The sequence below is a fragment of the Lepisosteus oculatus genome, chromosome 15 (genome assembly GCF_040954835.1).
Source record: "Lepisosteus oculatus isolate fLepOcu1 chromosome 15, fLepOcu1.hap2, whole genome shotgun sequence".
NCBI lineage: Eukaryota > Metazoa > Chordata > Actinopteri > Semionotiformes > Lepisosteidae > Lepisosteus > Lepisosteus oculatus.
In genome coordinates, this window is record NC_090710.1 from 29,669,631 (window position 1) to 29,694,789 (window position 25,159).

Consider the following 25,159-nt stretch of genomic DNA (forward strand, 5'->3'; position numbering starts at 1 on the left):
AAGCCCCTACATATACTGAACTGTGTATGAAATGGAAATATATTGTACAAGAAAAGCATAAACATTCATGAGATTTAGATTTGTTAAATATGATGACACTCTTGCATTTACTCCTCCATTAAAACATACTTGTTATATCTTCCTGCTTTTGTTATTTTTTTCTATAATCAAACAAGTGATCTGCTGAAAATTACTGTACGCACTATACTGTAAATGGACTGTACAGTATGTGAGCCTATTGGAGATTTTTTGTGGTGAAAAGTGTTTGATTTTGATCTAGTTTCTGTATTTAAATACTGTTATACTGTACACTGTTATATTTTTTTGCAAACAACAATTAAAAATTAGATGTAAATATCTGTTCTTCTAAGATACAGCCTTCATTTTGAAACTTAAGTTGTATAGGTATTTTTGTTTTCTGAATTTAATAATTAAATAAGATCTGGGTGTCTAGATCCTGTTGTTGTTGTTGTACTGTACACTAGTTTTAATATTAGATGCAGCTTAGAATGGCTGCTTGTTTAGCTGTATATCCTACTGTACCTGTTTATTCAGGTCTTTTGTTTGCTGGGTATTGCATGTTGCACTAACACTTTTTTACTGTCCTTCAGTACTGCTACCGTACAGTATGTGAACCCATACAGAGAGACTTAACCTTTAAAATGGATAAAGTTTAGAGCTACAGCTGTTGGCAATAAACACATTGATACACAATAAACAAGAGACCACATTTCCCAAAACCTGCTTCTTCTTTTAAAGCAGATTTTTAAAAACATTTCAGCAATCAAGAAACAACTTTGCGACAGGTTTTTTTTGAAAGTTCAACAGAAAAAACATTTCTCTTTATGCTCTTGTTATCTGATAAAGTCACAAGATGTGCCTAATCCTAAACTGCAGATTTCTTGCTTTGAAAACTAAATTGCCACATTCACACTGTTTTTAAACCACCCTTATTTCTTTTTGCCAGACTAGTTTATAAGATAACGTTTATGAAATACAAAAACATAGTATTTAGAAAGCTGTTTCATGCAGTGTATATAACTTTAAGGGAATATGTTCACTTTTCATAGTTTCTCACTGCTGTCTGATATTTTCTGCATACAGTATATAATTCTGAAACAATTCTTGGGATGTAGATGTAGTAGTTACTAGATGCTGATTGGGGCCAATTTAGCTTGACAAATGAGGAACTCATTCTCTTATTTGCACTGATTGCCCTGTGGAAAGTTGTCAGAAGGTCATGCATATATATGAATCTTATTTTTATCATCGTGATTTTCATAGAACATGTTCATGTTTCAATACCCCTCATACAGTACAAGCTGATGCTATCCATGTGAAGCTGTGGTGGTTGTTTTAGTGATTTATATAAAAAACACAGAGTTTCCTACACCTGTAGAAAGAGAATCATGATTGTTTAAGTACAAAACATGTGAAATTGAGTGCTATTTTAAAATTAATTCAATTTCTCAAAGGTGGCATTGATATTGGTTTTGAGATGCAGTATTTAATGAAAAGAAAATAATTTTCATTTGAAAGCATTGTCTTATACTGCCAAAATGTACAGATTTTTAGGAAGAGGATAACAATTTGGGGTTTTATCTATGCATTAAATTGTTTCTGCATTTGTGTTTGCCATAATTTGTTCTGTATGCGCATTATTTACAAAGTCAAGGACTTATGAAAGTTTTTATTTTCAGTAATTTCCAGTCCCAATGCACACCATTAGTGTTCTGAATAGTATTTTTGTTTATTATTAGAGTACTGTATGTGTTTCATTTACTGGGTTAGAGGTCTGTAATGGTATTTTAAATGTCTTATTATGACATTGAGAGAAGGTCAGTTTCAAAACGTTTTAATTATTATTTTTTAACAACGGCAAAGGGGATACAATTAATGTAAACTTCAGGGACTGCATAAGCTGTATTCGCAATGAGACCTGCATTTTTATTTAAACAGCCACTCATAATTTTTGAGTTCTTTCGTATGATAAGGAGGTAGTGAGAAGCATATAAATAAGGTAGCAAGAGATGTATTGGGTCTTCACACATAATGTCAAATGCACGTCTCTGAGAGGTGGTGTTCGAAAACAACTCCATGCTGAATGTGAATTTTCCCAAACATTTATTTCAAACACCATAAAACAGCTGTTTTATAAGTAGCAGAAATAGGAAGGTCCAGTTTCATGCTGCTGCAGGCAGTACTTGAAAACATGATTAATCAAGGAAAGGTACATTGGACAGTAGAGCTATTTACAGGAAAGTGGCCTAGTTCAGATTCTCCTGGAGTGAACTACTTTGAATTACAGATCCTACATCAGCAAACACTGTTGAAGTTTGTTTTTCTAAAAGCAGTTTACTGTACTAAGTATCCTGATTATTTTTATTTAAACAGAAAGATGCTGATCATGGGATGATGATAAAATCTTATACTGTAACTGCAGAAAGCAATATGTTAAGAATGTAGCCAGGTCATTGTGTGTGACAAATTTTTTTAGGAAGTCATGTTCCTGTTTGCTTTTTTCGTTTATTGTTTATTAAGGGTAGTATGCTGTAAATGTAAGTGAGATAGGAGTATTGGCAATGATGTTCTCTTATCTCAACATCCAAATACTGTACTCCCAGTCACTACTGGGTACTCTACATACTTCATTTAGTTTTTACTTTGAATCTCTCTGGTGTTCAAAGCCTGGTTAATGCTAGCTAATTAATTATTTCCTATTGTCAGAGTATATACTGTAAATGCATGGTCTCTCATTTGTTCTCATCTAGAATCAGTACTGTATAACTTAAGACCTTTAAGCCATTGTACTGCACAGGGACTGCAGTGCCCAAATTTGTGTTTCTGCACAGGTTTTGTAAGAGCATGTGATTTAAATGACAGATATTGTATAATATCTTGGAAAGGTATTTTCTAACATTAGGGGCTGCAGAGAGAGTGAATTTCTAACAACAAGGAGTTAAAACTGCTTCATAAAGCAGACATTTAGGTTGCTCCTGCACTAAATATATTGATATCATACCATTTTAGGAACAATCCTTCATCACAGTGACTCAAGTGCCCTCTTACGATTCTAACTTAATAAATAATTTTCTAGTGAGTGTTTTATGGTAACAGATTCTTGATTTCCTTCACCTCTTAATGTCTTTTTTGTTTTAAAAGTGCATCACGGTTTTTATGCTGCCTTCCATGTTGTATACATGTTTTCTTTGTTTGTCCTTAATTATGCGTTGGCGATATCTTTTTAATAATTTTGTAAGCCATAGTACAATATCTCACTTTGCAACACATCACTAGTTTTTCCCAGCGATTACTTTAACACATACTGTAGTTGATGGGGAATGCATTTTTTTTTCTTTTATGCTTTGAACTATGAAATCACCTTGCAATAATGTATTGCTCAGAAGAATACCTTTGCAATAAATAATAATGAAGAAGAAGTGAAAGCATAAAAGTAGTCATGGGCTTCAATTATATCATATTTGGAATGTAGGGGCATTTTACTCCAATTAACACATAAACATCAAATCAAATCCAGATGACTGACTTTGCAGGTGTACTTTTTCCAAGTGTATCTCATTTGTCACAGATTCACTTCTATAAATCCTCAATTAAAGAGTTTGAAGGACTTTAAATGAAAAGCAACTCTGTATTGTATTTGCAAAATTTAAATTGTAATATACTGTATGAAGAACACCTTTTTCTGTTTTTCTCTATTTTGTGTCCACTTACAGTACCAGTATCTATAGTCTTCGTTTCTCACCATCCAGTCACAGTGCTGTACTCCCATTACTCTACAGTACATAAAATACAGCAGCCTTCTGTAGTTCTTACTTTGAATCTCTCTGGAGTTTAAAGCCTGATTAATGCTACCTAATTATTTCTTTCCTATTATTTCTTTTTATAAATGCATTATATTAGAGGAGCTTTAAAACCTCTAATATTCCTAGCCTTTTCTTTCTACTGAGAATATTGAACAAAAAGGCATTATCAGAGAAAGGAGTAAAAAAAGACTTTGTAAAATTAGTTAACTCTGGTCTACTTCATTGGGCTTATCACCTTCCCTGCTATTGATTATTTTATGTTTTTATACTCAGCTAAAATATACTGGCAATTAGCAACGCTAACGAGAAGAATCTCGACAAACTCTGTCATAGAAGAGGATATCAGGAAGGGGAGAATTCACATGACTTTGCGATCTGTTTTTGAATTGTTCATCCAGGAACACGAGCAGACGACATGAAGTTGCAGGTTCTGTACTGTATATATAAGAAATATGTGCATCTGCTGTGTGAGTCCATTTGCTCCCGGTAACACGCTGTGATTGTGAATGCTTGTCTTGCCGATTTTCCGTGTTGTGACACGTTCTTCAGTTATTAGTCCTTTTGGGCATCAGTGACAAAGACTGGGCTCAGAGAACGTGCTGCCCGTTTTGCAAAGGAAGGGGATTTGATTGCTCATTTCTAGGCAAGGTTGTTATTGGGTATTCCTGGCAATTCTTCCTCGTGAGAGGTGTTTGACAGGTGTGTGCGTAGATGTGCTGGGGCTGGGCCTGCTGGGGGGGCATGCAGAATGGGCTGCAGTAGATACTGTACAACACTCTGACCTGCTCCATCTGCTGCCTTCCGCTGATGTCTCAGTCCTTGTGTCTGGATGTCTTATGATTTGCGCTGCCGGCCTCAGGAAAGATAAGAGAATTTTAATTAAATACCAAAGTTTCTCTCAATTATTTTAATGGTGTTCTTTATGATTATGCACACAATAAATAACATTTAATGATGCCTGGATTTTTTTTTCTTTCTAAGTGTGAGAACGTTTTTTTACTCAGTAGTGCTTTATATTTTGTCTTCCTTATTTATAATGCCGGATATATATTTGACAATATATATTCACATCTATTGAATTTATTGAAATATTAACATTTGGTTAAAAAAAAATTAACCTCTTTGTAACATATTCCAAACAAAAGAGTGTACATTATCCATATCTCATTTTTAATTGTTTTATTTTAAACATCTGGATTGTGTCTCCTAGCTGAGGATGAGTTGTTTTTTTTATGAAGTTAGATTCTTCATCTGTTATACCTGTGGTTTCCTGCATCTGTCTTCATTAAGATGTACTGTAGGGTGTGTTCTAGCTGCTTCTGTGCTGTACCAGTGTAACTGTAACTGTAGCCAGTGGTTCCCTGCTTTAGTCAGCTTTGCTGCACTTTTAAGACCATTGTTCCCTGGTATTTTTTGTATATGTGTCACAAATAAGTGACCGCTTCAAACAATAATTATTCTTGCTTTGTACACGGCTACACCATCTAACAATGATAAAGGATGTTATGACCCTTTTCCTCAGCCACAGGTTCTGTTTATCTCCCAGGATCGCCAGTGCATGCTCAGACTAGCAACGGACACTAGTGCCCTTTTTATTTTCGAGTGGTTACTGGAGCCTCACTCAGCTGCAGGCTGTGGAGTTCCTGGTGTCTGATCTCCTCTCCTGGATCCGGTCCTGTAACCTGTCCTGCAAACCTTCCTTCTTCCAAACCGGGGCTCTTTAATCCTTCTTAACAAGGGCTCTTGACTCCTCCTCGGGGTGTGGAAATGGTCCCTGTGCTGTTCTGCCTGTGGGCAGGGCTGACTGCCCAGGACCCAATCAGGAGATCAGGAGCTGTACACAGAGGGCCAGGTGTGGTGACTATCAGTATTGTTCAATTGCATCCTGTCCTTCCTCAGCTCCCCCTCCCTCCCACCGTGATCACAGGTCCCTTCAAACCTGTTTGCAACCCCACATGCTACCCCTGAATAATGTGGTAGCTGTCCAGCATCTGTATGAAAAGGGCCTTTGATCAGGGCAGGTACTGCAGAGGATAAGGCATGAAACTGGATCAACATTAAGCTTTCACTGGCCCATCAACTTAACATCCATATACAGTAGCCCTTGACAGCTGTTGCCCAGGTAGCCATTATATTCAGTCTGTGACACATGTGTTAGCATGTAGGTAGAAGGTACAGTAAAGTGACATCTTGTTACAAATTGAATGGAAATTGGGATGTGCAGGTTTTAGTATTTTATACAGTATAAGGCAAAAGTGAGGGAAGCAGGAGGTACAACATGAAAAGACTTACAAACCAGAAAGGTCTGCTCTGAGGACTGTCACAAAGCAGTGTTGTAATAATTGATGGATGGGTAACGGCAGTACTTATGACACCATTGTAAAAGACAGCCAAGATTAGGGCATAAACAGATTTACTTGCAATTCTTTTCAAAAGGGCTGCGGTCGTTCATTTGCATGTGGACCCCTGCAGGTGGCACATGGTGCCATTCGTATTTGTCGCCAGGCGGAAGGAGCAAGGTGGCCATTTTTACTTGTTTCATGTTTTCATTGCCCATCATTGCTGAATATGATGGGTCGATGTTTGTGCTCGCAAGACAGATACATCAGTCATCTCACTCCTTGTGAAAGCCAGGGCTGTTCAGGGATTATATCCGGTCGCCGGGCTGAAGGTGAAATCCCAGATCCCTTAGCTATTTTTTATCTTTTATGTCCTCATTATCTGAACTGTGCCAGGTATTTTGGTAGATGTAATCTGGGTGCTTCAAGTGAAGATGTCTAACTATACAAAGTGAAAGAAATGCATTTATAATGGACAGCAGAGTTGCTCTTAAATTCCTACTAGATACTCAAAGTAATGCAGTCTCTTTTATTTTTTATTTATGGAAAAAATCTAAACACTGAGAGGCCTTAGCTATATGAAACAAAACAAATAGAGGATGAGGAACTACCTGTAGAGTGATAAGGCAGCACTTAGTGTATAATTCAACCACATGCAGCAGTGTAATCTTGTCTGAATTGATAGGATTTTACCAAGGAAAAAGTAAAGTGTCTTTTCTTTGACATGCCATGTTGTTGGTTTTCCCCCTAGTGTCCCTGTAACTTACTGTATTTAAATTCTTGTTCTTGATTGTTAGTTTAAGTGAGTTTCATTGGATTTTCCCAGCAAAATCCCTTGTGGGGATTTTGACTATCATGCTGCACAACTGCATTTCTCTTCAAAACTCAGGAACAACACCCGACAATAATATTTGCTTCAGCAGTCCCCTTGTCACTGCAAGAAAGTTGTTTCTGTAACATATACACACACTATTAATGGATTAATTATCTGCAGTGTAACCAGGCTCACAGTATTGTGCTGAAGTTCATGTTTGTGTGATAAGCCCTGAGCTATGTCAGACTAGGAGTCTGGAAAATATGTATGATCTTCATTGAGTCTTGTGTTAAAATGTGTAATGATAAAGTTCATACAGTATGTATTAAGATATCTGAGGCTATGAGGTATTAAAACACTTCTGCAGAGGAATTCTGTTGGGGGTTATTTTTTTTTGTTTGATATTAGCTTTTTATGATATGATGACTTGACATGTTAAAACCTTGCCCTTTTCAGACAGTACTGCTGATAGTCTCATGCCCATTGTGTGCTGTGTAACAGCTAAACAGTGCGTATAGCTGACAGATAAAAGGAACAAATCACTGTCATTAAGATTGTTTGAACTTTCTTGTCATTAATATCAGTGGGAGAAAACAAACCGATATTAAACCGCAATCTGGAATTCAATAGAACGGTGGTACTGCAAAGCTCTTCATTACTAGGTCTCTGATTCTTGAAGAAAATATGCCAAGTGATTGGAAACAACAGTAAAATAAAAGATGGCAAATTATTCTTAGATCACAGATTGTGCTGTAAGTAAATAGGAAGGAAGGAGACAGACAAGTGACCTACTGTAGCTCAGATGACTTTTGAATGAGGTAAGGAGCTTATAAAACATTGTGGTAAACATACCTATAGTAGTTATGTGTTCCATTAAAAGCTACCTTTATAAAACCAGTTTATACAGCATGTGAAAAACTTTACATTTCAAGCTGAAAAAGGTGCATTGAAACCAAAACAAAATCCTGATGATGTTTGAGATCAGAACAATGCCATCAATCTTCTGATGCCTTTAAATGAAACAGGAGAAATAAAATGTGACAGTGAAAAACAAAAGACAGTGACACGTTGCTGACCTGATTATATTGTACCTCAAATTACTGGTAAAATGGCTTGTGGCAAAAAAAAACACACACAAACAAAATAAGCAAAACAATGTGACACTTTCTGACTGAAGAACTGGCAGAAGTTCAGTGCCTTCCAATTCTCTCTGTGCTTTATTCCCCAATAGGCTTTGTCACTCCTCAGATTAAAAATAGAGAAGAAATCATCATATCTCACATGCCATGTGACATTCTGACCTGAAACTGACAGCTCTTATTTCTGCTCCGTTCTCACATTGTTGTAGGCAGATTGGCATGTGTTTAGCATTTGTCTGAGATGTACAGTATATATGTTAGAGAACTTAAGAATGTGAGTACTTTGCTAAAATAAGATACTCAAGATAGAGTGCTGAAGTCAGTATAAGAGGTCAGTATGTAATATTAATCAATTAAAGAGCTGAATAGGGAAACATTTAAGAAAGGAGACTAAAAACACACTTAAAATGTAAAAGACTAAGTAATTAAACCAATGCCCATATCTTCCACACCATCACCATAATGTAATGTAGATTCCCTCTGGTACTATCTAGAAAGAGCTTCCCATTGACAAAGCAGCGGAGTGCATCATATCCCTCTTTTATCCTGTCTGTAATTGGTCTTTTAATTGAAAAACGCCTTTTCGTTTTGCACTAAAGTTCGAAAGATAATTTGTAAAAGGAAGAAAGAAATACAAGCAGTTATTGAAAAATATTAAGAGCTAATTATAATAAGAGCTAAGATTAATAACATTGCCATACAGAGACAGTGGGGATTTAGAAAGGTCAGGTCTTGTTTAAGTGACCTACAGAACTACATTTCTTTCAAAATGCAACAGCAGGAATGGATACATGTGAAGTCTATGATATGTATATTTTAGTTTTCCAGAAAGCCCTTAGCTTTTCATAAAGCTTAATTTTAATTGTAAGCGTTAGGAATCCGAGGCAATGGACTGTGTGTGACTGGATGGAGACTTGGTTAATGGGAAGATAGCAGAGAACTTGTGACTGGGTTGAGTTAATTAGAGGAGTACTGCAGGGACCCATTGTAGGCTAATGGTTCTTTGTGATATCATTAATGATCAGGAGTTTAAGGTGTAGGGAGCGAACCAAAACATGTGAACTAAAAGACTATTATTGTCTTCAGAGAATTATATCTTTTTAATTAATTTCAACAGATTAAAAAGTTACAATTTAGATGTTGTGCATCATTAGATTTGTCATTTGATTAAGCCTGACCATCTTTGATTTTCTGTAAAGGTTTTACAGGATGTCTACATGACAGTCTCAGTACCTACAGTAAAGCTCCGTCACTTACAGTATGTAGTTCAGTTTGTACAGTATATAACTGTCCTACAGAATTTGCCTTAAACTTTGCTTACTTTTCTAGCCAAATACGATTTTTTCACAGCTGTTGTCTGATCTTCTGAGGAATTGATTTTAAATATTTAGAAGTGTACTCAGGATCATTATTTACTTTAAATACGGTTCAATGGCTCCAGAGCCCCTTTTTTATGATGATATCATGTATTTCTGTATTTCTTTATTTTTCATTGCAGCTTCGATGAGCACAGGTCCCAGGCATATAGTGCTGCTTCTCAGACCGAAATTACTTAATTTAATATTTTGTTTGCTAAACTGTAATACTTCCAAGTATCCAGATAATGAATCTCTTAGACTTAAAGAAGGCAAAAAGATCCCTAGATTAACGGTAGCACTTTTGCCACTCCAGTTCTAGGGTCATGTGCAATGTATGTGTGACAAACTAAATATTACATTATTAGCAATATAAATGACATGCTAGTGCAATCACCAGTGAAGCTTTCCCTGTAGAGTCTCTTCTTCAAACCTCACCTATCCTTTGCGTCTATTCTTCTGTACTATCATCAGTGGCTAGGGAACCTGCCCTTTGCAACCTGCAGTCAGGTCTTTCATCGGTCTTTTTAGGTGAACTTGATCAGTTTAGCAGTTTGCTTCCAGCTTCTCTCTCATATCTTTTAAGACCAGCTGTTTCTGATAAACTCTCAACGGGCTGCATGGCTCGGCTTATTTGACAAACACACCAGTTGTTGTGAAATACAGTTAGGCCTCAGTTTTTGACAAATATGTTCCTTCGCTATTGGTTTGTATGTAAATATTTAAATGTGCTGCATTTAATAATGCTTAATATAGTATTCATAGTTGTTACATCAGTGCAGTGTTCACAGTGTTTGTTGATTAATCATGGACAGCTATTTTGCATGATATCATTGTTTATTTTTTTTAACCAACCTACACCCCACCCCCCCAACTTTGGAGGACTTCTTTATTTTTATTTTTTTTGTTCACTCTCTCATTTTTGTTCTTATCAGACAATAACAAAAAAATACATGATAGCATTGTTTCAAAATCATTCATTTTTCTTATTTCTGTGATTTATCATTTATACTCCTAATTTTACAAACGCCCTAGTTCTTAGTATACTGCAGTTTATTAATGCAATTGTTGTGAACTATGGTACTATATGTGTGCTTTTCACCATTGGAAATTCATTGATTATTGCAACATTTAGCTCATTATTATTCTGGTAACCTAAGAAATAATGTCAGAATGCTTCACTGAAACAGAACTTCATGATAGCTTATAATTTTACATTTTTAACATACAATATTCTGCCAAACATATATTTCCTGACCAAAAGAATGTTTTATTTGGTATTTCGGGTCCTTGTCATGGTGAAAAATTATTTTAGTCTGCAAGTGTAGAGATGGCACAGAATAGTGATGTTGTATCTGCTTGTGCTTTTCCTTGGCAAGATTTAGATTCTTACTAATTTGATGGCACTTAAAACCAGTCACACCCCAAATTGTCTCAGAAATCTCGTTTCACAACCTTTAGTACAACACTGTTCACCAACAGTTCTTCACAAAAAAAAACTGCTGTCTAGATTTCAGAATTTCAAATTTGAAGATCATGTCTTGAAAACTCCTTTGTAACTTGTTGTAACTTATTCTAGGGGTCTAGATATTGTTGTCTTGGCAACAGACCTTCTATTAAGACCTGTAGCAAGACGTTGCTTTGTAAGAGTGGTCAAAGATAAAACAGCCAAACAAAAGAAGGTGACAATACATGCTACTGCATATGTCACTATCATGAGAATAAATGTCGATTTGTCCTATATAAATGCCATAATCCCCCACCTCTATGAATATTTGCCAAGAGGCTTTATTTAAATGACATTTTTTATTAACTGAATTGCCACTATTTATATTTCTTCATTGCCATTAAACAAAAGGTGCACCAGTTACTGTCAAAGCCATTTAGATATTTTAGTGCATTATTTTACCACAAGGGATTCACAGCCAGAACAAACAGTTAAAGCAAGACCATTTACAGGATATTGTCTCTCGAAGAAGGATGCTCCACTCCAGACCTCCCTTGAGCACCAAGCCACCAAACCGATTGTCTTTGAGACAGGATTTGAAATGTATCTCTTTCTGTAGTTGTGGGCCAGCAAGGGAATTATCCTCAAAGTACACTGCAAAATCCACTTTCTCTGGCAGTTCAGGGAGAGAAAGACAGATCCTAACTTCTGCTCCTCTGGCTGCTGGTTCTGTCAATACAGAAGAATTCCCATTTACTGCTTCATTTGAATTCTACCAGTCATTAATGTCACAGTGTGAGTTGTCTTCATAGGCGTAGTAACTTCATTTAGAAAAGGGTAGTGAAAAAAATGAAGCGGGTTTTAATTTTGTCCTGCAAAATGTTTTTTTTTTTAATGAGGTTCTTTGTTGTTTTTACATTTGCAAATAAGAATGACCGCAAGTGAAGTTCACTGGTAAACCTATGCTTTAATCACTGCAATAAAATCACTGACGTCAAATTATTCCAGTAGTTCCAGTGACAATGATAGATATTGAAAAGAATAGCAGAAGACAGTATATTAGGGCAACGAAACTTAAATCTGTCTGTATCTAAATCAGACATACAGACAGAGATGAAAAAGCAGTAGAAAAGTAATGAAGCTATCTCCAAATTTTAATAGATAAAAAAAGAGGCAAAAAAAGAATTGATTAAATAAATCAGTTTAATCAGTTTAACGAGGACATTTCCAGTGTCCTGGAAATGTGTATAACTATAGGACAGCTTAAATGAGACGCCTTTCAGTTTGCGAGCTGCTAAAATATTTCTGACTTTTTAAAGAAAACAATGTACTTTAGAAAAAGGCTTTGTTTTTGTGCTCTTTTTTGTGCAGAGTTTTGCCATTTTTAGAGCAAACTTAAGAGGATCAGCAATTTTGTGCATTCTGCGCTGATTGAAATGCAGTGCAAAACTGATTGGATATCATTGTTGCATACTTGCCTCCCTGTTATTTTATTGGCTTTAAAAGCTTCTTTCTTCATGTTGAAAGGTTCTAAATTTATGAGAAGGTGTATATTAACAGGGTCAGACAAATCGCTGAACGATTCAATCAGATTGAATGAATGCAGTATTGAGCTGCTTCTAGACCCTATTCTAAAGGGATTCAAAAATAATATATTGGTGTTTTGGCACACATACAGTATAACAACATGATATACTGATGTCTAGTCACTACTGGTGCCTTGATTTTAGCATTGTGTCCTTCCTTGACACTCTTACCAATGGCATTTTTTATTGTGGTTTTAGATTCCATGTTGGGCTTTTCAAATGTTTTACACCTTTGTGCGCATGCATTGTGAAGTCTTTAAAATTATAATATGAATTATGGGCACTTTTTAAAAGTTGTCTAAATTGATTCAGTATAAAGGTTTTCTTTGTAATATTCAAATGTATTTTAAAAGGTTGCAAAATAATTATAAATGTTAAGACAGAAGACATTGCACATCTGGCAGACAAAATAATGGGCACACCTTCTACATCCAAATGCAAATGGAAAACTATATGTACAGCATGGTTTCCTGAACACTGACTTGTAAAAAACAAAGTGTGTTAACCATTTCAGAAAGAAGTATAACAGGGAGCATTTAACTTCAGCTACTGTACGTAAGAGGAACATTTGGAAGCGTTCTTTTAAACGGTGAGCCTGAAAATGTGCTGAGAGAAATGAAGCTAGGCAAATTATATTCAAGAAAGGAGAAAACATACAGTGATAGTTTGTCCATAAGGACTCTTACTGAAGCCTTACTGTGGAGGAGTCTGCAAAAAAGTCTCAATGGACAGAAAAGAACACAAAAGAGTAGTAACGTTAACTACAGTGGCAAAGTCAGGAGTGGAGCAAACATCATAGCTTCCTTGAATGTGAAGCCTCTGATACATGCACAGTTTATCTCCTGCTGGGATTCAATCTTCTGTCTCGTAAGCATCCCCCACCACACAGTGCGCTGACATGCAAACGCATCTGGTCGGTCAAAAGACTGGTCGTATAACTCAGCAGGCTTCCCATAGCTTTCATTCTTTCGGGACAGAAGTGGTTACGTCACTGTGAAAGACTTACACAGGGAAAAAAAAACACGTTGCACCTGCAGAAAAGAGATTTGTGGGTGAGGGGTTTGTATTTTCAGCTTCCTAAATGAAATGCCCACCTGTACTAAACATAAAATACTTCAATCTAAAAGAAGATTAAAAATAAAAAGTGACGCACTAGAATCTACCTGCCCCAAGGTCTATAGAGCAGCAGGTATACGACAAGCTTGACAGGACAATGGAAAACATGACTTCAAACAGCAGTTTTCTAGATGTGTGCTCTGGGAAATCATTGATTGAATGTATGTGTAGCACTGAGCGTGGATATGCAGATAAGAAAAGTTTGTCATAAAATCCCTGCAAAACTAGCCTTCTGCTGCATTTTCTTTTAACCATGGTAAAACTGTTCCTTCAAATCAATTTTTCATGTTAATTCTTCCTATCTTAGAGGAATGGAAGGATAATTCTGACACCTAGAGTGTGTCAGCATGTGCATGTTTAAATAAATTACTATTTTAAAAAATGTATTCCCTTTTCATATATAAAACCAAATATAAAATGTACTGTATATATATATACATCCAGATGTGCATGCAGCCTTGATTTTACTGTAGTAGCTTCAGATGTGTTATAGCAGAAAGGTCTAGGTTACTGCGAGTGATGTATCAGATAAAAAAAGGGTTAGCAGGACACGATCGTGTAGCAGCTGCATAATAAATGATGGAGAGAATCACGTTAGACATGCCCACCTAGCCTAACTTGAAGCAGGAAAGAAGGGAGCTGCTGGAATTCAAATAGACTTTCTGGCTCCCAGCAGTCGGCAGTAATAGAATGCTCTCCGGAAGATGACAGATGCAGGGAAAAGATGCCGTTTTGCACAGCCCAGATTGGTTTCAGCCGCCAACTTATTGGCGTGATGGAGTGAATGGGAAAGCAGCTGGCATGGAAGGTAGGATTACAAACGCCATCACATCGTTATGAATGTAATTAGAAACTGACCATGACAGAGCATATGTTAGAATGCCCTGTGCTTGATGGAAGAGGATTTGTTGCTAGGCACTGAAAGGGGTTGTGTCAGTCAAACTGCCGAAAAAAAAAAAGATTATTTGTTGTCTTTTTTGCTGTGGCTATCTATCAGAATTAGCAGCATGGATCTTTTTTTTTCTCTTGCTCTTCTTCTCCTTGTTTTGAAGACTTAATGTTACAGTCCTCAGTGGGGGAATACCGACTGAAAACAAACCATTGCTGTGAAACAAATCTGCTTTAAAACAGTCATCAACTATTAATAGACTGCATGTAGTTATGAAAAGAACTGGGGAATTAGATTTTGTCAGGTAAGCCAAAAACAACAAAAAAATAAAAACAGTAGTCAGTCTAGCTTTAGAAAGTGGGTTAGAAGGAAAGAAAGAAGCAAAAAAATATTCCCTGTAGAAATTGCCAGAGAGTATTACAACCACTTGGGCTTACTGATAATACCGTGTCTTGTAATGAATCTTTCCTTACTTTATATGATGTTATGAGTGCAGCAATGTGAGTTTATTGCTGCTGGTTCCACTTTGTTTTATTTCACAAATGTTTTTTTTTTATTAATTTATTCCTGAAGAGGTGGGAGTGTACAGTAGCAAAAGAAAAAAAACTCAGAAATGGTCCAGCAGTATTGTTGTAGATAACTGCTGCATCTGTTTCAGCAAACCAAACTGTACTTGCATTTTGCCAACTTGATGCCTCCCCAGCTGCTCTCTGATTTTGTGCTTAATTACTGCTCCTAATTTCCCTATATCAGCTTATTTGTAAAAAAAAAAGCTTTGACATATAGAAATGAGACTTGACAGCTAATTTTGAAGCTGTTTAATATTTGGAAACATGTCTAGTGAAACCTCGGATTTCCTGACTAATGCAAACTGAGACTTTTCCATTGTCCTCAAAGGCTGCATGTTTTTGGCATATCCTCAGCTGTGATCTGCTTCAGGCAAGGTGCAGCTGTGGCATATTTTGCTTTAATAAAAAAAAGCTTTAGAGAATCTGGACAGAGTGAAGCAGAAGTTACGTTAGATTTGGTTTGATGATGATTGTGTGAAACAAATCTGGATCGGCTTAGAAAAACCCCAGCTGTAAGGTTTCAGAGCATTGTGTCGTTCTTGTATTCAGAATGCTACTTTCTGTAGTACGTGAAAATTGTTAGCTTTGTCTTGTAGGATAAATCATCTTAATTGGATAATCTGACAGCTGACCTGAAATTAAATTGAACTAGAAGCAGGTGGTTAGAAAAAGGACAGTTCTAGACTTTTCTGTTGTCGAAACTTGAAAAGAACACAAAATCACAGAACTGCTTCTTGTCTGGGACCTGGTGTCTAACGTAATTTACCTCTCAGCGATTTCGATTTTACTTGGCACACAGATTTATACAAATTCTAGTGCAGTTAGTTAGAAGAAGGTGAAGTTGCCGTATGCTTTCATTTGAGTGACATGGCCCTGTGGAATGGCAGTAAGCGCTGCTGTCTCATAGCTGTTGGGTCCTCAGGCAGTTGTGCGAGGGTTTCTCAGGGTCAGTTTGGCCCCAACACACAATCCAGTTCTCAGCCTTTTAACAGCATGAGACTGGATATAATCCTTCTGCCAGCAGCACACTTAACCCCAGGGATGATTGCAAAGGGGAGGACAGAATCTGCCACCTGTTGCAGGCCCAAGAGGGCAAAGAGGCCTCTGTCCTTGAGATATGGGAGTGACAGTCTCTTTACCCTTCGTGTGAAACCAGACAACCTATCACTTCTCAGGTCCAATGAGAACTATCCAGTCCTTGACCACACTCCACAGTGCAAGCTGATATCTCTTCTCCTGGCTCAGTCGGGAGAGATTTACAGCTTTGCTAACATGGAAAAAAAAAAACTCGCTGTTACACAAAGAACAAAAAATAGGTCTTGACTAGGAGGGGGAAAAAAAGCTGCATGACAACAGACTTTTGATCTTACATTTTTCTGAGAACTATCATGCTTGAATCGACTGGTGGGAGGAAGTGTTATAATAGTGTTACTATTTTGTATTCACTAAATAGTAGAGGTGATAGCCACTGATTGCTCATTCTAATAGGCTGGAGTGTTGCGTACTGTAGGTCTTTGCCCAGAAAATATTGCTTAAAATGTAATGGCAATAACATAGAAATGACTCCTTATTTCCCTTTCAGACATTGTTGTTAAAGAGAAGCAGTCCAGTGTAATTGTATTTTGTACATTCTGAGGAGTGTTGCTTATTTTAATAAGCCATCCATCCATTTTTAGTTACTACTTTATCCTTAGAGGTTTGCAGTGGATCAAAACCCTGTAAGCACAGCATACAAGGCAGGATTATAACCTGGAAAGGACACAAATCCATAATAAGGCTCTCTTGCGAACCAGCAAACAGGGAGCCATTCTGAGATCCCAATTACCCAGACAGTGTGTGCAGTATTTGGACTATGGTAGGCATCTAGAGAAAATCCACAGGCACAAAACAAAACACGCAGGACAAACATGGACAAACACATGAACTCCACCTAGACTGCTCTAAATCCAGGACCATGATGCAGTGCTACCCACTGTACCACCCTGAATTGATAATCACAATAAAATAATTTAATCCCATTACGACTAATGAGAAACGGTTGTGTTGGATCACTTTACTCATTTTATTATTTAATAGATGTGAGTCCTGAATGCAGTATTCTGTAGCATATCGAACAAACTGGGACAGGAATCTATGTTAGATGATGCTGCCTTGTCCTGGAACCTTTTGTTAGAAAGTCTTAGCTTGAAACAAAAGAGTGATTACATGGAAAACGTAATTATTCTTAATCTGCAGCATCATCTTATAAATATTAATACACTAATCTTAAAGCATACAAAGCTTGGTAGAATTTTAGAATATAAAGCTTGCATTTTAAAGCCTATTAAACTGGGACTTTGCAATTGTTCTGTCTTAATACAGTGGCTGTATTAAGACTTTTAACATCTTTTCTCAAGAGACAGAATGGCGTGTTTTTTGGCTGAAATATTTGAAGCAGTAATAAAGCTAACAGTGTCTTCAGCACAGTAGTTTCTGAGTTCATTAGCAAAAGAAAAGGTTTAAAGAAACTTACTTGTTCTATTTTGCTGCTCAAATCAAATAAATCTGGGTTGGAGTTTAACAAGAATAAGCATTATAAAATTAAATTCAAGGTGTTGGGTTCCTTATATATTCTAGAGCACCATGCAACTTATTTTTTGTTTAGATTCTTTTAGAAATGACCTATGCAGTCATAAATTGCTTAGCTGTCTGGTCCTCTGGTTGTCAGCAAAAGAGTGAACACATAACGTACTGTATTGTGCAAATTGCCTATTGAGTTTAAAGTGTTCTACTGTACTTACAAGGAACATCTAAGTCTTTTAGAGGCAGTTGTGGCAAAACATTTAAAGAAACATTTTTTTAATTTTCTATAGGCTTACAGCAGGGTGATGGAGAGACCAAAATGACACTAGTGTGATTGGTGGTGTTTGCAGCCTTAGGTTTTGAGAGAATGTGCAGTATGAATTTAAAGGGCAGTTCTAGTGCATTACTCAGAAGAGGGCACCATAGTTCTAGTTCTCTGTATTGTTTATAATGTACCACAAAGTGTGTTAGATAAGATACGAGTTACACATCTACTAACATAAATTGTAAAGCGTATCTTTTTAAGGTATAGTATGTGTGTGTTACAGTATGAGAGGTGGTAATATATTAACCACCTTTCGTGGTACATCATCTCAAGTTACTGTTCATTCCAGCTTTGGAACTATAGAACAAATATTACTTTGGCAATAGTTAATCAGTAAATGAACTGATTCATATTTTCCACAATAGATTTTTATTAAAGCTACTCCCAGATTTTCTGTCTGTACAATTCTGGTAGCATTGAAATACTTTACTGATCGCTACTATAAGTTTGTTTTCTGCCACATGGTTTGGAAAATTGTAGAAATTACACTATGGCAGAAAATGTAAATCAACTGTCTGGGAAATTTAGGACTTGAGTTATTCATATTTTGTATTGCTATATGTCTCTGAGGACATTTATAAACTTGTAAAAAATTAAAAAGCTGTACTGAAACATATCATTTTAGAAATGCTATGTATTTTCTTCCCAATCATAATGTTTTTGTGAATCCGTGGTGAACATCTTTGGGACATACAGTAGATCCTCAAAAAAACTATAGGCTCAGGAGTTGCAGACATTCCTCATTATAAGGAACAAGTAATAGGTTTATTCCATGCTGAAAAAAAGAAGAGAGAAAACACAACGTTTCGGCCATGGAGCCTTCTTCAGGTGTGAGAAGGCGGCTCCACGGCCGAAACGTTGTGTTTTCCCTCTTCTTTTTTTCAGCATGGAATAAACCTATTACTTGTTCCTTTGCAGCCTACGCATGCTGACGCAGCTCCCCCCCTGAACTATTACATTCCTCATTATAGTACAGTATATATATTCCTCATTATAGTAACAGGCCACCCCTTCCCTGTTTTGAATAGAAAGTACACACACACTTTACCTTACACACACACATACCTTATTTTGATCTGCTTCTGAGACATTGTACTTGAGACTGTAACAATTTAACTTCTCATTGATCTGTATTATTTCTGCATGCACAGAAAAAGACACTTTTGCTCAATTTAATTTGTGATAGATTAACAGGTCGTACTTCTGCTTGTTTACAATTTATTTCGTTTTTGCTAGAGGACAAATGATAGCATAATTGGGAAAAAAATCCATCAAAAGAATATATCTTACTGTGGTGCATGGAATTAAATGGCACGCTTATTACAAGTGATCTTTGTCAGCAAAACGGTTCCTTCATTTAGAATCTCTGCAAGCAGAAGTTGGAAATAAACTTCTAGCCTATTTCTAATTGTCCTTAAACTAGTAGATGGGATCTTCTTTGCAGAGAATGTGCAATATGTCAATATATATACAGTATGTAAAACAAGAAACATTCTTCTATACACAGAGCATGAAATGCCCGTCATGAAGTATTTCAAATCAACAATTTTCAGATTTTAACATGCATCCCTAACTGCACTGTAAGCATTACAAGCATGGTGATGCAGTTAATACACTTGTTCTGCAATGCACTCTTCTTGTGTAAGATATACTGTACACTCCATATGACTTTGTAATGCATGCCATGAAAAGCATAAATTTCTAGACATGGAGGGTGTGGCAATGATTTTGATATATCAGCATGATTTAAGTGAATTGTTATGAAATTTAATTATGAAAAGAAGTAGAATCATATTGTATGTACTGTAGGGACACTTGGAATTGCTTTGTAGCTGGAGTTTGGCTACCTGGATTTGAGTTATGCACTGAGAATCTCTGTGCTAGTCGGCATCATTGTTTCAAGAAAATATCTAGTATATTGTGTCGCTTTATACTATTATATAGCATTAATTATATAGTCTTCCATTAGTGAATTACTTAATGGTATATTGAGATTTATAGGAACATATTTGTGATTTGTTGATTGTGCTTTTTCTGGAAAACGATTTTGCTTGCCCTGAAAATTCAATGTACTGTATTAATTGTGGTATCTATTTCAGTCATTAAGGTGAAACAATTTAAAAAATTGTAGCCACTGTGAGCTGTGTTGAATTTTGTTTTATTGACCACAGTTTATTAATGGATTATTGATAGAGCAAATGTTTTTTCAAATGTCAACAATAATCTTTAACTCATTGGAAATTCAAGTAATTTTCACTTTTCATTAAAATCAACATTGCAAGCCTGCGGCTTTAAGCTTCTCACCTTCTCTGTTGCCTAGAAAAATCACACTGCTTTTAATTCTCATTTGGATGTTAATCTTTTGACAGGTATATCTTCTGATATTTGAAGCAGGCTTTGTAAATCTAAACCATTCACAAAGAGCATATTTGCACCTGGATATTAACGCCCCCATTGTAAGAACTATTGTGTTGTGCAATTTTGCATTTAATAGATGTAAATATACCTACAAAAACATTTTTCAGAGTATATCAGTCTGAAATATTATATACTTCTTACCTGAATTCAACAAGCTATTTTAAAGAAGTGGTTTTATCTGAGCTTGTAATACCCTTTTTAGATTTTCATAGACCTACTGTATAGTCAGCAATGCTGACATCCTTCAATTATAGGAAGTACTGTATACAGTATGTTTGTCAAGATTGTCTAAGGATTACCACAGATAGTTTTTGGGCCATTCCACTTGATTTTCTGTAAATACCTCACAAAATATTGGAAGTGGAGGGAGGGAGCTAAGTTACCTTATGATTGTATATATCTATATTGAATTAAATATACAGTATATATAACTTTTAAAATTTGTCAAGTGCCTGTAGGCTTCTTTTATGTGTTCAAATATGTTTAAATATTGTGGCCTTAGTTGCATTTTAAAATCTGTTGGTTTTAGAGATTATTTTGGAGGTTTACATTTGAAAATCATTGGATTAGGTGGAAAGCCATTGACATGTAGATTCAGTTAATCCTTTGGAAGTTCCTGTGTAAGGAAGATCCTGGTGCAGTATATCTGAGTGAAAATAATAATAACATTCCGTGAGCTATGACCCAAGTGTGCATGGTACATCAGTCTTTTCAGACACCATGAGATGCAGAAACATTGCATAATGTATCTTGTCTTACACTATCAGTGAACATCTTTTTGTTTGATATGTGCTGGCTTTACTGAACATGGAGCATATGAGAAGAGTATTCTGATATCTATAACTGCTACAAAAGTGATAGTATTACAGTTTCCCATCCCACTTACTGTAAGTATTGCTGAACGTTGTCTCTGGTTTGCCTGCTACTGTAGGTGACATGATTTCTCCTAAGGCCTTGTGGTGATGCACTTTTTGAACTGGGGAGAATACGATTGGTGATTGGTCAAGAAGCTACCAGGTGGAATGGCTACCCACACCCTGCAGGTACATCTGGACTGTCCTGGGAAAGATCTCCCTTACTTGCTTACACACAAAGGCAGCAGGTTGTTTGGTCCAGGCACACACAGATTTTTGGAAATACTTAATATCACTTAATTCTAAGTGAAATAATAGGCCCTGTACATGGGGAAAGCCTGAAAAGTTGCCCAATGTTCTCTGGTGAGGACTATAAATCATTCATGGGACATTGAACATCTCATTCTAAACCATACCTTCCATCGTAAAGAAATTCAAGGACAGTTGGAAAGTCTCTTGGAAAATGACAAGCAATTTTGAGCTCTAAAAAGTGATTTGGGTTATGGGATCTAAATTAGTCCCAGTGTTAAAGACTGGGGATCTTTAATGGGATGGTAATTTCTCTGGGACCACCATTTGGTGTTAATTTGATGAATGTGGTGTCCATGGCAGATGGCAGAATAAAAACAACAGACAAGTTAAATGTAATAAAAAATGAGCTGCAGATGATCCAAAGAACACCACCACATCTATGAAGCTTAGCCACATGGCCACTTCTAGAACTTGTCTTACTGATACTGATACTGGTACTGGTACTGATGTTATCAGAAGCAGAATGAATTCTGACATTTCCAGAAACAGTTTATCTACTTATGTAAACGAATCTGCCTTCTTGCTTATTGTATTGCATTTCATTAAGCAGAAAGACAAAACATACAGCCGATGCAATCAACCATTTCATCAGGAGAAAAAAAAGTGAAAAGTCTTAGAATTGGCCAAGTCAACCTCCTGCTGGGATGTTCAGCTATTCTGCCTGTGCAGCTTCAGAATGGCAGAGCATCCCAGGTTGGTAGAAATTGGTCAGAATCAGTTGATCTGAACAATGCAACACTCAGCATAATGCTCACCAAATCATCCGCATACTGTAAGTTGTCTTTCAGCAGATGTATCAAATAAAAAATGGCATTCATCAGTGAATAGAGTACTCCACCACCCTCTATGTCACCACCTCAGATGTAATAATAATAATAATGTATAATGTTTCTTTATTAGCCCTATACAATTTCTTGCATTAGGAATGCGTCTTTTCGCATACCCCAGCTTTTCTCCATAGAGACACAGACACAGAGACAGGGAGAGAAGCTTGGGGTCAGAGCGCAGGGTCTGCCATTGTACGGCGCCCCTGGAGCAGTTAGGGTTAAGGGCCTTGCTCAGGGGCCCAACGGAGTAGGATTCCTCTGCCGGCCACGGGATTTGAACCGGCAACCTTCCAGTCACAGGCGCAGATCCTTAGCCACAGAGCCACCGCTCCGCTCCGCCCCAGATGTCCTCCAGCACATAGAAGCTGATGATTTTATTTTTATCTATCAACATTTCAGGCCTGAGCAGTGTCCGAACAACACCTTTTCTCTCATACATTTGTTGTTGCTTTATGTATTTGCCTAATACTGTAACCAGTGCTGTCTCCAAACAGTTACACAGAGGACTGGGTGGATGTGATGGTCCTGGCTTGATATGGTGACCCTCTGCCCTCCAGGACACAGCTTGTCCCAAGCAATGTTTCCTGGTTTCGCAAGGTTGGACTGCTGATTCCTAAAGCAGAACATCTCATTCTCCAAGCAACTTTTGTCACAGACAGGATGCCTTCCATCATGCTGATAGCAACCAGGCCATCTTTATTACTCAGGCTGGACATTTCCGTGTCTGTCACTGCCTATTTGTGATGGATGCAGCTCTACTCTGTGCCTACTGAGATTGGATCGCAATCGCTCAGGAAATCATGAGCATACACAGCACCATAGATAACAGCGTGCCATGCTAAGCCACAAGACAGAGTCTGCTGCCATGGGAGAATTCAACTGTCTACATTTGTGGAGGATTATGTCACCAGCACAGCCTCAAACGAGCCCCCATTTTTTTTGTTTTAATTGCTGTGTATACAGATTCTTAATCAATTTGAATTTGAACTTATCTCAAATATCAAACACAGAGCACCTGGCATTTTTATGAGCTCCCATCACTTGAGCTCAGTATTTTGTTATCCCTACTACTTCAATTATCAACAAAGGTATCTGCTTACCATTCAAAATCTAATTAATATTATGTATGTGCCCACTGAGGTCTGATTGAGCACGTACTGTACAGTACATGAGCATCAGCACATTGTTCTTCATTAGCTTCATTAGTATACAGTACATACATTCATGCTTATCATACAGTCTTTGTCAGAACAACCTTAAACATTTTTCTCTCTTAATGTAAATTATAAATACATGTATATATTAGTACAGTAAGACAAGATTTACTGGAAACTTATGTTTAAGAAATGTATTTAAAGAGGTTGTTTTCACCCTGGTCTCTACCAATCATGTCCTCCTAATAAACACCATTTATGAACTGGCTTCATTTCTCAGTTCTCCTCCCCACTGATAGCTGATGTGTGGTGAGCGTTCTGGCGCACTATGGCTGCCATCGCATCATCCAGGTGGATGCTGCAAATTGGTGGTGGTGGAGGGGATCCCTATTACCTGTAAGCATTTTGAGTGGAGTTTCCAGAAAAGCGCTATATAAGTATAAGGAATTACTATTATATCCTCAGTATCCCATAGCATACAGTGTATATAACGCACTCATGCACATTGTTGGATTTTGTTTGCTTGAAAATCAATTTAAGTGCAGTAATTTTTACATTACATTCCTCTTTTATTCAACACCATCAGTGCAAAATGAATTATAGTGGGGTGACTTATATGCAGGTGCTCCCCATTATATGACTAAAATGATGTTTTGGTGGGCTGGGGACAGAATGTCAGTGCCCTGGCTGATCTCTTCTGTAGTACTTGAAATAAAGTGATAAAATAAGCAGATACAGTATATCAGTCTTATTGTTATAGAATGGACAGCAAACATTTATTTTCTCTTTTAGTTCAGAATACCACATTAAAACACCCACCTAAAACAAAAATGTTATTAGTGAAAGGTGATTCAGTAACAGGACATTTTTTCTAGTGATGATCATCATGCAGTTAGTGGTAAAATGCACAAGCACAAAATGCACAAGACGAATATTTAAAATAAAACTATCACTATTGAGATTGACAGTGCTCAAGTTATTTTCTAACATATCAAAGATGGGATAAGGTGTCTAAATTGGAAATATTAAGAATCTTGTTCACAGAAGTACTGTAAGTACATGTGTAGGATATTCATATATGATTAAGAAGTCATCAGTTAATGTCAGAATTACATGCACTTCATTGAGATTTGTTATCTTCAATTTATTGAATCTGTCAAGGAGTTCAGAAGAAACAGCCTCTCCATTTATTAGCAAAAAAACGGTTTCCAATGCTTTCCGATTTCAACTTCAATTTTAATTTTATTTTGTTGCATTCCACATTTCAGGCAGGGCTCACTTGAACAGCAGCTTAATATTTTGTATTGTGCAAAGATAGTTGAGCAAAAAATCATCTGCTGGAGTAGAGTCACCTATTAGATGTGGGTAATAGTTACTGAAGTGCCATAGAATTGTTTTACAAAGTTTCCGTTTCAATCATGAATAAATAGCCTAATACTTTGGGACAGGATGACAATGTCTGCAACCACACAGGGTGTATTGAACTGACAAAGTAAAATTAAAGGTTAAAATTGTTCTTGTTCCAAGCCAGAAAAGCTTCTATTTGAAAGACGTGCTTCAGAAAAGCATTGATTTTTGTTGACAGACTTTGAAGTCTTTTTGGTGGAGTCTGGGGGAAGACACAGCTGA

General features: G+C 36.7%; 1 protein-coding gene across 12 annotated transcripts in view; it reads left to right on the forward strand.

The window, feature by feature from the left end:
* The window catches only part of dmd (dystrophin), a 726,399-nt gene that overhangs the window by 44,067 nt on the left and 657,173 nt on the right, over nt 1–25,159 (forward strand). For 7 of the 12 annotated variants that reach the window (XM_069178970.1, XM_015364178.2, XM_015364179.2 and 4 more), the window contains exon 1: nt 14,314–14,428. The exons of 1 other annotated variant lie outside the window; for it this stretch is intronic. In XM_069178970.1, the coding sequence (XP_069035071.1) occupies nt 14,332–14,428 (97 nt within the window). In that variant the 5' untranslated portion in view covers nt 14,314–14,331. Of the gene's footprint in view, nt 1–14,312; nt 14,429–25,159 lie in introns of those variants that run through there. 4 more of the 12 variants (XM_015364177.2, XM_015364182.2, XM_015364176.2 and 1 more) reach the window with 1 other exon arrangement.